This window comes from Pyrus communis, chromosome 12 (assembly GCF_963583255.1).
Source record: "Pyrus communis chromosome 12, drPyrComm1.1, whole genome shotgun sequence".
Classification (NCBI taxonomy): domain Eukaryota; kingdom Viridiplantae; phylum Streptophyta; class Magnoliopsida; order Rosales; family Rosaceae; genus Pyrus; species Pyrus communis.
The window spans coordinates 14,730,334-14,743,383 of record NC_084814.1 but is presented as its reverse complement, the minus strand read 5'-3'; the positions used below and the strand labels follow the sequence as shown (position 1 = coordinate 14,743,383).

The window sequence follows — 13,050 nt, the reverse complement described above, 5'->3', positions numbered from 1 at the left end:
ATTAGTTCCCTGATGAAACGATAGTCAGAAGCTAACCCTATGATAAATAAAAAATTGAGATTTAAGCTCCTGTTGTAAAGTTTATTATGACTTAAACCCAAAATTAAAAATTATATCAACCTTTGTTAATTATTAACACATGAGCTATATCCAAAATTAAAAATTATAAACCCAAAATTAAAAATTATATCAACCTTTGTTAATTATTAACACATGAGCTATACAAATGAGGCTAAAACAGAACTCTCCGTTAATTGTTAGTACGTGAAGCTTACATGCGAGGCTAACTTTATTTTTTTAGCCGCACGTGTAAGTCTCACGTGCTATTTAAAGAAGAGTTGAAGAAATTTTCAATTTTTGGTTTAAATCCTATCAAACTTTACTACAAGAGCTTAAACCTAATTTTTTAACCACATGCACTATTTTCTGATTATCCTCACCATGGGAACTATTAATCCAACTAAGTTAATTTTCAAAGCTAACAGAGTTATGAAAGTGTTTTTAAGAGAACACGTGTCCAAACTTTAAATTTTGTAAGAGCAACTCCACCGTGGGAGTTTGCTCAGGGGACAAGCCAGGAAAAAGGGCCCAAAAGCTCGGCGTGATAGCTCCTCCAACGTGGGGAGCCCGATGGACAGTGGAGGCTCAAGCAGCAGGCCTGTGAGGAATTGCTAGCCTGCGAGCCTGAAGTGGATCTAACACAGGGCTGACATGTAACATCCCACATCGCCCAGGGGAGTGATCCTTAAATGTATATTCTCATCCTTACCTAGCACGAGGCCTTTTGGGAGCTCACTGGCTTTGGGTTCCGTAAGAACTCCGAAGTTAAGCGAGAAGGGGGCTAGAGCAATCTCATGATGGGTGACCCACTGGGAAGTTGCTCGTGAGTTCCCAAAAACAAAACCGTGAAGGAATGGTAAGCCCAAAGTGGACAATATCGTGCTACAGTGGTGGAGCAGCCCTGGGGAAGTGGTCCCGCCCAGGCCAGGATGTGACAAATTGGTATCAGAGCCTTACCCTAGTCGCGTGTGTGCTGACGAGGACATCGGGCCCCTAAGGGGGGTAGATTATAACATCCCACATCGCTCAGGGGAGTGATCCTTAAATGTATATTCATCCCTACCTAGCACGAGGCCTTTTGGGAGCTCACTGGCTTTGGGTTCCCGTAGGAACTCCAAAGTTAAGCGAGAAGGGGGTTAGAGCAATCCCATGATGGGTGACCTACTGGGAAGTTGCTCGTGAGTTCCCAAAAACAAAACCGTGAGGGAATGGTAAGCCCAAAGCGGACATTATCGTGCTACAGTGGTGGAGCAGCCCTGGGGAAGTGGTCCTGCCCGGGCGGGGATGTGACATGACGTCATCCAGGCGTCAGCCCAATTTTTTTTTTTTCTGTTAGGCGCGTGCACCTTACCCGCGTGTAGGGGCACGTCACCAGTCACTGTTTCAGCCCCTGGGGCCTACGACGCAATTTCAAAAAGTTACCATTGGGAAGCCACGTGGCTTCCCATGGTCCGTTTGATCTCAACGGCTATATAATGTGGACCGTCCGATTTGCAACGGTAAAAAAAAATTAAAAAAATCTTATTTAATATCAACCATTGGATATGAGATCAATGGTTGATATTATTCTCCTTTATAAATAAAAAAAATAGTTTTAAAATTCAGAAATGTTACCGTTGTGCCACATAGCACAATCTGGAGTGTTGAAATTTTTTTTTAAATCCAACGGCAAAGATTAATTAGTTGAATAAAAAAAAATTAAAAATTGTAAAAAATGAATAAAAATCCAAAAAAAAAAATTTGAAATTTTTAAAAAAAAATTGTTTTTACTTTTCTATAAATACATTTTCATTATCATCTACCTTACACCATAATTTCATATTTTCTCAACTACTTTCAACCACATTCCTATCTTTCTCTCCAAGTTTCAATCCAATTTTTTTTCAACAAAATGACTACTGATGCAGGTACGAATTGGACGCTTCTTGAAGATATTGTGTTGTGTACTAACTGGGTTGAAGTTACTCATAATTCCCTTACAGGTAATGAGATGCAGTTGCGAAAAATGTAGAGTCTTATTCATACCAATTATGTTGAGAAAATGGGTGGGAAAAGAACCAAAGAATTGATGTCCAGTCGTTGGAAATTACTTAGCCAATCGTTTAGTATGTGAAGAGACGCCTTGGCACAAGCCGGTACTAATATTCGAAGTGGGGAAAATTACGCGGATCAGGTAACAATATATTATTAATTTGTTTGTACTATACCTAAATTTACATTATAATTATTTGTTTGTATTATTTATTTGTTACCTACTTTCATTATAATTATTTGTTTGTATTATTTATTAGTTACCCACTTTCATTATAATTATTAGTTTGTATTATTTATTTGTTACCTACTTTCTTTATAATTATTTGTTTGTATTATTTATTTGTTACCTACTTTCATTATAATTATTTCTTATTCCGCATTGTGTAGCAACTTCAAGCACAAGCTTGGTATGGCGCCAAAACCAAAACCAAAAATAAATCATTCAACCGGTGGGAATGTTGGAATATTGTCAAAGATTGTCATAAATTCAAAGTTATGCATGTCGGTCCAGAAGTTTTCATGAACAGCACCCCTCTACACTCTACACCTAATCATGGCTCACATGTTCATGAAGATGAAGTAGAAGAAGTGCCCAAAACGCCCCCCCTGAACAAGCGTCGGGATTGACCCGTTATCCAATTAGGCCTCAAGGTAAGAAGACTTCAAAGAGAAAATGGAGTGCTTCGAAGAATGATTATGCAAAGTATATGGAACAACTTACTCACCAAGGTGAATTGACTTTGGTGCAGGAAATGGCGAAATTTGAGGCTGATAAGGCTAGATAGGAGGCAAATGCTGCAGCTGTTGAGAGAACATTTCAAGCTAATGAGAGAGAAAGAGAGCTACTTAGGCAAGAAATGGAATAGGTTAGAGAAGAAAGAATGGCTCAACGAGATCGTGACATTATGAACACGCCTTTAGAAGGGAAGGCTCCAAATTCTAAATATTTTTGGAAGTTGAAGAAAGCGGATGTGGTGCGAATGAGGCGTACAAGAGAAGTGAGAGCAAGAGGAGATGGTCCTAGCACGACAAGAGAAGATCATCCTAGCACCACAAATTGGTTAAGTGATGATGAATATAGTACTTTTTGTAATCGGAACCCATAATTTTCCAATCATTTTGGGTTGTAATTTCTTATTTATTGAATAGAGTACTTTATATTGTTTCCAATTTATTGATTTTAGTACTTTATTTAATTTGGTAATTTATTTATACTAAGAGAATCTTTATTCAAAATACATTTAAACACACCAAATAAAATTACATAAACATACCAAATAACAAAAAACTAGCTAAATGAACTAAAAGAAACACACCAAATAAAATTAAATAAACACACCAAAAAAAAAAAAAAAACATACACACTAAATGAACTTAAGTATCTTGAGCTTGTTTCAATTCCCACTGGTACTCTATCAAATCAATTTGTCGGGCAATGTACATAGATGGCCTTTGAAGTGCAGTATATCGTTGAATGATCAATTCATTGTAATGTTCATCCCTTTCTAATGGCTCATGTTGCACGTGTTCTTCGATGGTGTCATGAGCACAATATATACGTGTTCTTGAATTGTTCATCGTGTCTGGCTCATATTCATCAAAGGCATCATAATCGTACTCATCTTCCACAATCATGTTGTGAAGAATGATGCGCGTCATCATGATGGATCAAAACAACTCTACATCAAACAATCTGGCAGCACCCTTGACGTCGCCCAGCGAGCTTGGAAGATACCAAAACAATGCTCCACATCTTTCCTGCACCCCTCTTGACAGCTTGCAAAGTGTTTTTCCTTTGCATTTCACGGACGTGGCACTGTTTTGACAAATGTTGACCACCTTGGGTAAATGTCGTCTGCTAGGTAGTATGGCCCATCGTACATACATTCGTTGATGCAGTACGTGACTTTTGGTGCCTTGCTTTGCAGGACATCGTTGGACACTGAGGATTGGGTAAGGACGTTGAGGTCATTTTGAGCTCCCGAAACCCCGAAAAATGCGTGCCAAATCCATATATCAAAAGATGCCACCGCCTCCAAAATGATACTTTTTGCTCATTTTCCGTCCCCATAAGCACTTTGCCATGCACTTGGACAATTTTTCCATGTCCTGTGCATCCAATCGATGCTTTCAATCATCCCAGAAAAACCTCGCATCTCGCCCTTCTTCAGAAGCCTTTGCAAGTCCATGTCAGTAGGTTTCCGGAGGTACTCTGCGATGTAGATAGATTCAATTGCTCTACAAAACCTTATCAGGGACTCAAGAATGGTTGATTTCCCCATCCTCGTTATCTCATCCACCTGGTCTGCAGATGCTCCATATGCAAGCATCCGCAATGCAGCAGTAATTTTTTGCTGGTGAAGGAGACCCATAGCACCAAAAGCATCCTTCTTTTGAACAAAGTAAGAATCATGGTTGCAAATAGCAATCATGATTTTGTTGAACAAATGTCGTCGCATTCTAAAACGACATTTAAAATACGTATCAGGGAATGCACTATTACGGACAAAATAATCGTCTAAGAGTTCCGTACCTCGTCGTTGCCTACTTCTATCAAGGTTTCCGAAATGGTTGGGCATGCAAATCTGACCCACAACTTGGATGACTCGACGGGAATGTGAAGCTCTTGCCATTCTTGCTTTGTCATCTCTCCTTCTACGCTCCTTATCCTCTTCCCTTTCATTTTGGGCCACTTGGAGATTGAACATTCCTTCTGATTGGTTAAACAATTCTTCCTCTTGTTGATCGATTTTCCCATAACATCCTTGAAGAAGAAGACATTGTAAAAATGAAGCAGAAACTATGAATAATGATAGAGATTTTGGTGAAGAAGGAAGCATAAATTATGAATAATGATAGAGATCTTGAGAAATTGGTGTGAGATTTGTGAGGATGGATGGTGGATTATATGGAGGATTCAAAAAAGATTAGGTTGTAGATAATGCCACGTGGCATGCCGTCATTCATTAAAAATCTGATGGAAATCTATCCTCAAAGATTGTAAACAGATTATGACACATGGTGCGACATAATTGATTAATAATCTTATCGGAAATCCATCACCAATAATTGTATTTTCAGATAATGACACGCGCAACGAGTACGATTAAAAATCTTATCGGAAATCCATCACCAATAATTGTCTTTTCAGATTTTATGACAAATGGCGCAACAAGAACGATTAAAAATATTATCTGAAATTACAAATAAAATTATTTTGTATTATTTTATAACTTTTTGGATAATGACATGTGGCGCAACGAGAACGATTAAAAATCTTATCCGAAATTACAAATAAAATTATTTTTTATTATTTTATAAATAAAAAAAAATACTAATATTTTATTGCCTATTACTAGGGCTATTGAAGTGCAACGGTGGAGATGTAAAATGCGATTACTGTTCATTAAGGGCAATTACTATTCATTGGATGGATAACATAGTGTATTGCCTGGTGAGGTTCTTACGCTGGAACTGCTCTAACAGGTTGGGCATAACGTCATCGGGCACAGTAGAAATATGCAGGAGCACACCAATGAAGTCGTTTATGGATAAGATCTTCCCCAAAAATCAATAAAAATGACAACTAAAAAGGTGATGTGAATTGGAAACAAATATTGTTGTTTTTTAACCTAAAAAGCATTTTAGACTTGAACTGAACTTGGCAGCTAGCAAATCACGGGTGGACACGTATTTAAGTAATTGATTTTTTAATCATAACTTGGACACGTGTTTAAGTAATTGATTTTTTAATCACAACTTAGACATATGTTTACCCGTAATTCGCTAGCAACAGAAGTTGATGCTGATTTTTTCAGCAGCCAAGCTTTCTCCTTTAGACTTTTTGTGCATAATGCTTGCAAAACAAAAATGCTACGGAGATTCTTTTAAAGTGAATTTTTATAGACTTTTTGTCATTTTATAGTTCATGTACCAATATTATAAAATATTGTTCCAAAAACATGAGGTGATAAAGAGTCTATGGAGAGTCTCACTTTTGAGAAAGTCTCCTTAGTATTTCTCTTTTTATAATTGATAATTCTAAAAGCAATTTGCAAACGAAGAGTTTGTTTGAAAGTGCTTTTAAAATTAAAAATGTTTTCAGATCACAAAAACTGCTTATGACCACGTCTGGTTGACCAACATCTCTAATTGAAAACTTATTGATTTGAATATTAATTTAATAATAATTAAACATATTTACGTTGAAATCTGTTTGGTCCTATTTTCTTGCACTTGCAACTTTTATTTGGCTAGTTGATATTTACATTGAGAAATTTGTTAGCTGAAAATGTGTTAATTATGTAGGTGCCCATGATCCAAATGTTGCAACGGGTATTATGTTTCGTGCAAATAAGTGACACATAATAGATAATTAGATGTACAGTAAGCATTCACAAAGGTTTAGGTTGGTAAGCAAAAATGCTCCCTATAATGCTGTGTGTGCTTCTCAACAAGACTACAAGATAATTGTTGAAGTCTTCCGATTTAACAATATGACAAGATCATAAATATTGTTGTTATTCAAGCAAACTCAGTAGCCCATAGGCTACAAATCATTTCAGCTCTAAAGGTGTTTTATACGAATATGTCTACTACCGAGTCTATCATATAAGATGCCAAGTTTTTGCTACATTTGATCGTTGAACCTACCGCGTCCCACGTCTGTCGCCAAGCAAACTCTGCAATCCATAGGCTTGTTCATTTTGCCCTCCGTTATGGAGCTGATTGTGCTAGGTTTGATGAAACTCCCTCTTTGATTTGAGACTTTATTAAGGAGGATATTTTCATCCCTTGTGATGAGTAGTATATTCTTTCCTCTTCTTGGCTTTGAATAAAAATCATATCAACTTTCATAAAATATAAAAATATTATGAACTTGAAATCTTTCGATTAAGATTATTCTGTACTATAATACTTAAATTAGTAATGATGTGATGGTTAAATATAAAAAAATAAAAACCAAGTTTTGTGGAAGGTACAACTAGAGGGTTTTTAGAAGGTACAACCGAAGTAAGTGGATTATTACAGTAAGACATTTCCGTTATAAAAGTAAAAGGGCCGCCACCATTTGAGTAAGTGGCGATCGACTTGGAGTTGGAAAGTGGCAAAATATTGGAATATGATTATCTATTCTTCTAATTTCTTTAGCTTTTTATGCTATTTTATTTGACGGTCACGATTAAGTTACGTTAACATCTTATATTGATTTTTTTATAGAAATAATAAGACAAAAAATAATGTGTGAGAAGAGAAAATGGAAAGAGATGAGAATAAGAAAGTAAAGAATTTTCTTTCCAAAGTATGATCCCTCGGAATCAAAACCAACCCAAATAAATAATCCTAGCCCTACAAAGCCAGGGGAATCAAAGTCGAATCAAACAACATCCTCGTCATTATTCCTCGCTCGAACATTGTGGTCAAATAAAATACGCACACACCAATCCACTACACGTTAACAATGGTGCCACTGTCACACCAATGTGTTCAATAAAAAATTAAAAGCTTAAATGTTAAAATGATCTCTGTATTATTAAGAATATTTTTATCTGTCATTCAATCATACGGTCTTGTGGTATTCTTCTTCACTTGAAAGTGAGAGGTCTTAGGTTCGAATCTCGTGGATGGCGAATTTGATACCAAATTAGATTGTCCATTGTATAGTTTAGCAGAACTTCGCCTCTTCTTAGTGTAAAAATATTGATGTATTAAAAAAAAAGAATATTTTCATCTAATCTGTGAAAATTTTATAAATTGTTATAAACTTATTTATATAATTACTTATTTGATTTAAAATATTTTAAAATGAAATAAAATTAAAAAATAAAGAAAAATGATTCTCCCCCCAATTCCCCAACCTCCTTCCTAACGTTACCCTTTTTTTATTATGTCATAACCTTAATAATTTTTCAGATTAGAAGTATTATCTCTTATATGTGTTATTTCTCATTGATTTGAATTTTTTCTGCGAAGAGAAAGGGTAATTATATTTCTTATAATTTTTCATAAGAATTTTTTACGAAGGGTTGAATGAAATGTCATTAATTGGCTAATAGAGATAAACACGATGACCAAATTGGCAAATTTGAAAACACGGGAACTGATTGTGCTAGGTTTGATGAAACTCCCTCTTTGATTTGAGAGTTTATTGAGGAGGATATTTTCATCCCTTGTACTGAGTAGTATGTTCTATCATCTTCTTGGCTTTGAATAAAAATCATATCAACTTTCATAAATATAAAAATATTATGAACTAGAAATCTTTCACCGAAGATTATGAGTATAGTAATTATTCCGTACAGTAATACGTAAATTAGTAATGATGTAACGGTTAAATATAAAAAAATAAAAAACAAGTTTTGTGGAAGGTACAACTAGAAGGTTTTTAGAAGGTACAACAAAAGTAAGTGGATTATTACAGTAAGACATTTCCTTTATAAAAGTAAAAAGGCCGCCACCATTGAGTAAGTGGCGATCGACTTGGAGTTGGAAAGTGGCAAAGTCCGAGCCCTCGGAATCAAAACCAACGCAAATAAATAGTCCTAGCCTCACAAAGCCAGGGGAATCAAAGTCGAATCAAACAACATCCTCGTCAATATTCCTCGCTTGAACATTGTGGTCAAATAAAATACGCACACACCAGTCAACTACACGTTAACAATTGTGCCACTGTCACACCAATGTGTTTAATAAAAAAAAAAAGGCAGATTCTCCGCCCTTCCACTTTTTGTGCTCTTTCATGTCATTCAGTTTTGTATAGTGACAGTTAAGTTATATTAATATTTTTTATTATTTTTTATAAAGATAATAAGACAACAATGAATAGTAATATAAAATATTGATGCGGTTTAACTATGACCACACAAACAGAAGGGCACGAAAAATGGGAGGGCAGAGAATCTTCCTCCTTAAATTAAAAGCTTAAATGTTAAAATGATCTTCGTATTATTAAGAATATTTTTATTTGTCACTCAGTACGACGGTCTGGTGGTATTCTTCTTCATTTGGAAGTAAGAGGTATTAGCTTCGAATCTCGTAGATGGCGAATTCGATACCAAATTAGGTTGCTCATTGTATAGTTTAGCAAAACACACCCTTTCTTTAGTATAAAAATATTGATGTATTAAAAAAAAAGAATATATTTCATCTAATCTCCAAAAATTTCATAAATTGTTTATACTTATTTATAAAATTACTTATTTGATTTAAAATATTTTAAAATAAAATAAAATTAAAAATTAAAGAAAAATCATTCTCCTCCCTAACGTTCTCCCTCTATTTTTTATGTCACAACCTCAATAATTTTTTAGATTGGAAGTATTATCTCTTATATATATGTTATTTCTCATTGATTTAGATTTTTTTTCTATGAAGAGAAAGAGTAATTATATTTCTTATAATTTTTCATATGAATATTTTACAAGAGGTTGAATAAAATGTCTTTAATTGGCTAATAGAGATACAACCAAATTGAAAACACGGAACCACATGACCATAACACATGACCATTCTGACATTTAAGCCAAAATTAAACTAAAAAAATGTTCTTGTGCCAGGCTGCTAGAATTGTAGTAACATTAAGCGCCAAACTTGGGAACTTTGGCGGTGGATATTTGTGCAAGGAAGTGCTCCCCCACGATCCGCCGTTGGATTTTCCCGGTGGCAGTTTTCGGAAGAGAGTCGGTGATGAACACCTTCTTGGGTACTTTGAAGGAAGCCAGATTCTTCTTGCAATGTCGCATCACTTGTTCCTCGTCTAAGCTCGAGCCTTCTCTTGGGATTACGGCGCAGTTAATCTACAGGGACAAACAATATCGAATTGGAAAATTGGCTAAAATGATTAAAGATCAAATATCCATCACATTCATTCGGCTAATTTATCATCAGGAACAATGTGGTTTATTTTGACCACGTACCTCTTCGCCATATTTATCATCAGGAACTCCAAATGCAACGCCTTGGGCAACCTCTGGATGTGACAAAAGCACTGCATCCACTTCAATCGGCGATATCTTCTCCCCTGAAAGCAACAATACAAAACACATTGTCAGCCAAACTTCACTGCCGCATTTTATCAAACAGTCGGCGTGCAATTTCGATTAATCTCATTACCTCCGCGGTTAATCAGCTCCTTAATCCGACCCACCAGGCTCAAATACCCATCGGAATCCAAAACTCCGATGTCCCCGGTATGAAACCACCCGAACAAGAAAGCCGCTTTGTTCGCTTCCGCGTTGTTCTTGTACCCTTCAGTCACATTGGGCCCTCTAATGCAAACCTCGCCGTTCACGCCCTCCGGCTGAACCGCACCATTCTCGTCCAAAATAGCAAGCTCCTGACCCACTGGTCGACCCACGGACCCGGGCTTGTGAGCTCCGTCTTCCGGTAACGGATTCGAACACATCAAATGGGTCGCCTCCGTCATCGCATAGGCCTCTAAAACCGGCGCGCCGAACGATTCTTCCAGCCGCGCCAAAATAGACGGAGCCAGGGAGGCGCTGCAGCTCCGTATAAACCGGAGATTCGGGTATTGCGGCTCGGGTTTGCTGCTGTGGCGGTCGAGGATGATCTGGTGGATGGTGGGGACTGCGGTGTACCACGTGGCGTTGTATGTGACCATGTCGGACCAAAATGTTGAAGCGGAGAATCGGCCCGCGGCTGGGAGAGCCACGGCGGCGCCGGCGCAGAAGGAACTCAATAACCCGGCGATTAATCCGTGGACGTGAAATAAAGGGAGGACGATCACCGTCGAGTCAGACTCAGTGAGTTTGTAGACAGATTTGATGTTCTGGACGGAGGAGGCCAGATTGAGCTGCGTCAAGGGGACTCCCTTGGGCCGGCTCGTGGTGCCCGACGTGTGGAGGAAGAGCGCCACGTCGGACGGGTCGTTGACTAGTTGCGATACCGAGTGGGGGCTCGCCTCGACGGCGGATGAGAGAGTCACGTGGCTGGCGGCGTCGGACAGGTTGGCGGTCAAGTGAGGAATGTTGAGCTTCGAAGCCGCCGCTTTGACCGCATGAATCGGTTCTTCCGGCGTGATCAGGAGCTTCGACTCGGAGTCGGAAAGGTAGAACTCGAACTCTTCCGCCGTGTACGCCGCGTTAAGCGGCGCCGCTGTTGCCCGGCACCGAATGACCGCCAAAAACATCACAACAAACTACAGAAAAGAGGGGAATATTAAAAAACTTGTTTGGTTGCAGAGAAAATGCTGGGAAACCAAATAAAACGATGCGATACCTCGACGGTGTTGGGGAATGTGAGTGCGACGGTGTCGTTTGGGGCGACGCCGGAGGCAATTAAGAGGGAGGCGGCGTGATCGACGAGCTCCTGCAACCGCGCGTGGGTCAAATCGAATTTTCCGGAAACGGAAAGGGCGCGGCGGTTCGGGAACTCCGCCGCGACCTGCTTCAGCAATCCGGTTAGAGTCGGACTTTTCATTTTTAAGAATAAAATTAAATTTTTTGAGAGAATAAAATAAAATAAAATAGAAACAATAAATGGAAGCGAATTTATATGAGGATTGGAGAAGTGAGGTTTGATATTTATAGGGTTGGGGAAAGTGAGGGGGAGGGGTTGGATTTGGTGGAGGCTGGAACCGGAGGGGAGACGTGGAGCGCTGTTGCTGGTCAGTTAGAGTGTGCCGCACCTTGGGAGGTGCATTTCCAGGTATCCGCGTCATGTCGCTCCTTCCGACACGTCAACAAGTTGCTGGGGATTGGTTGGGAAATGTGATGGATGATTGGTGGCGGAGAATCGATGGAGGACGAAGGGAGGACGAAGTGTCGTTTTGGGCTCTTTTATGGCTTGGCTGTGGGCCCAGCCCATGTGACTTTCGTCATGAACGGGAACTTTATTTTTAGTGTTACATGCCAACTTTGCTTTGTACATTTTTATTTATTTTTATTTTTTTGAAATAAATGATATTAGCTACATTAAGAGGAAATAAGGTCGGTTTAACCTCATAATAATCTAATAATAATGTGGTTTAAATTCTTATTTTGGCTTGTAGTTGTAGAAGGATACCGAATCCTCTTTGTGGGGATGCTATGATCCTCATATCCTAACCAAACATCTTACATCATGTAACCAGTTTTCGTTAGATACTATTTGTGTTTAATTTTAATAAAAAAATTCAAATGATTTTAACCATATGATATACCACGAATAGTTAAGATGTGAGGATTCCTAAGATTCCCATAATTAGGATCCGGTTGCTATCCAAATCCGTTGTAGGCAATGGCATGTAGGGAAAGGGACTTTGTTGACGTCATCATATAAGCACTTGTCTGCATCGGAACATTTTGGTTTTTTTTTGTTAAAAAAAATTAAGTGTTATTATTATATTTGTTATACTGTATATGTACTATTCGTCTAATAGCAATGAACATGTATTTGCGGCTCTACTTCTAATAGAGTTTGCAACTGATAATCATATTAACATAAATATAGATTGGTAAGTGTAGCGTTACTTTAATTTATTTTAAATCATACATACATAATTTGTAATCGATAATCATATCAACATAAAATCAACAAAATAAACACAAGAATAATCGTATTCATGTCTCATTGTAGCAAAAATGATTGACTGGAGTCGTCAAGGAACCATAATAATTTTTCCATATTAATTTCGTTAAATATATTTTTCAAAACTAATCTTTATATTAATCATAATAGTATTATGGTTTAAATTTCATTGTTATTTTATTAGCTTTCCTACGTAGGAATTTTTTAAATATAAACACTAGGGTGTCAGATGTTGAGTTTTTTTTTTATTTTTTTATTTTTGGTTAACGAAATCTGTAGTTAATTGAAAAAAATGGCACCACAGGTTTTATTGATGACTAGAAGAAACACCGGGCCCAGCCACCAGAGAGGCAATCAGTGCCTTCCACCAAGAGGTGGCTTTCGGAATGAGTGAAAACTGCAATCTCTAGCTTTTAAGCTTTAGTTTGG

The 13,050-nt window shown here is 37.6% G+C and overlaps 2 protein-coding genes across 2 annotated transcripts; both read right to left on the bottom strand.

Annotated features, from left to right (window-relative positions):
* Window positions 1–4,148: 4,148 nt before the first annotated feature.
* On the bottom strand, window positions 4,149–4,802 carry LOC137710051 (uncharacterized). Its single transcript, XM_068449010.1, has one exon. The coding sequence runs from the start codon at window positions 4,800–4,802 to the stop codon at window positions 4,149–4,151; it is 654 nt and encodes a 217-aa protein (XP_068305111.1).
* Window positions 4,803–9,476: 4,674 nt separating this feature from the next.
* LOC137710732 (probable CoA ligase CCL9) lies at window positions 9,477–11,606 on the bottom strand. Its single transcript, XM_068449840.1, has 4 exons — window positions 11,332–11,606; window positions 10,207–11,251; window positions 10,011–10,114; window positions 9,477–9,890 (listed from the first exon to the last, which is right to left on the bottom strand). The coding sequence occupies exons 1-4, from the start codon at window positions 11,530–11,532 to the stop codon at window positions 9,672–9,674; spliced, it is 1,569 nt and encodes a 522-aa protein (XP_068305941.1). The 5' UTR covers window positions 11,533–11,606; the 3' UTR covers window positions 9,477–9,671.
* Between the last annotated feature and the right edge of the window lie 1,444 nt (window positions 11,607–13,050).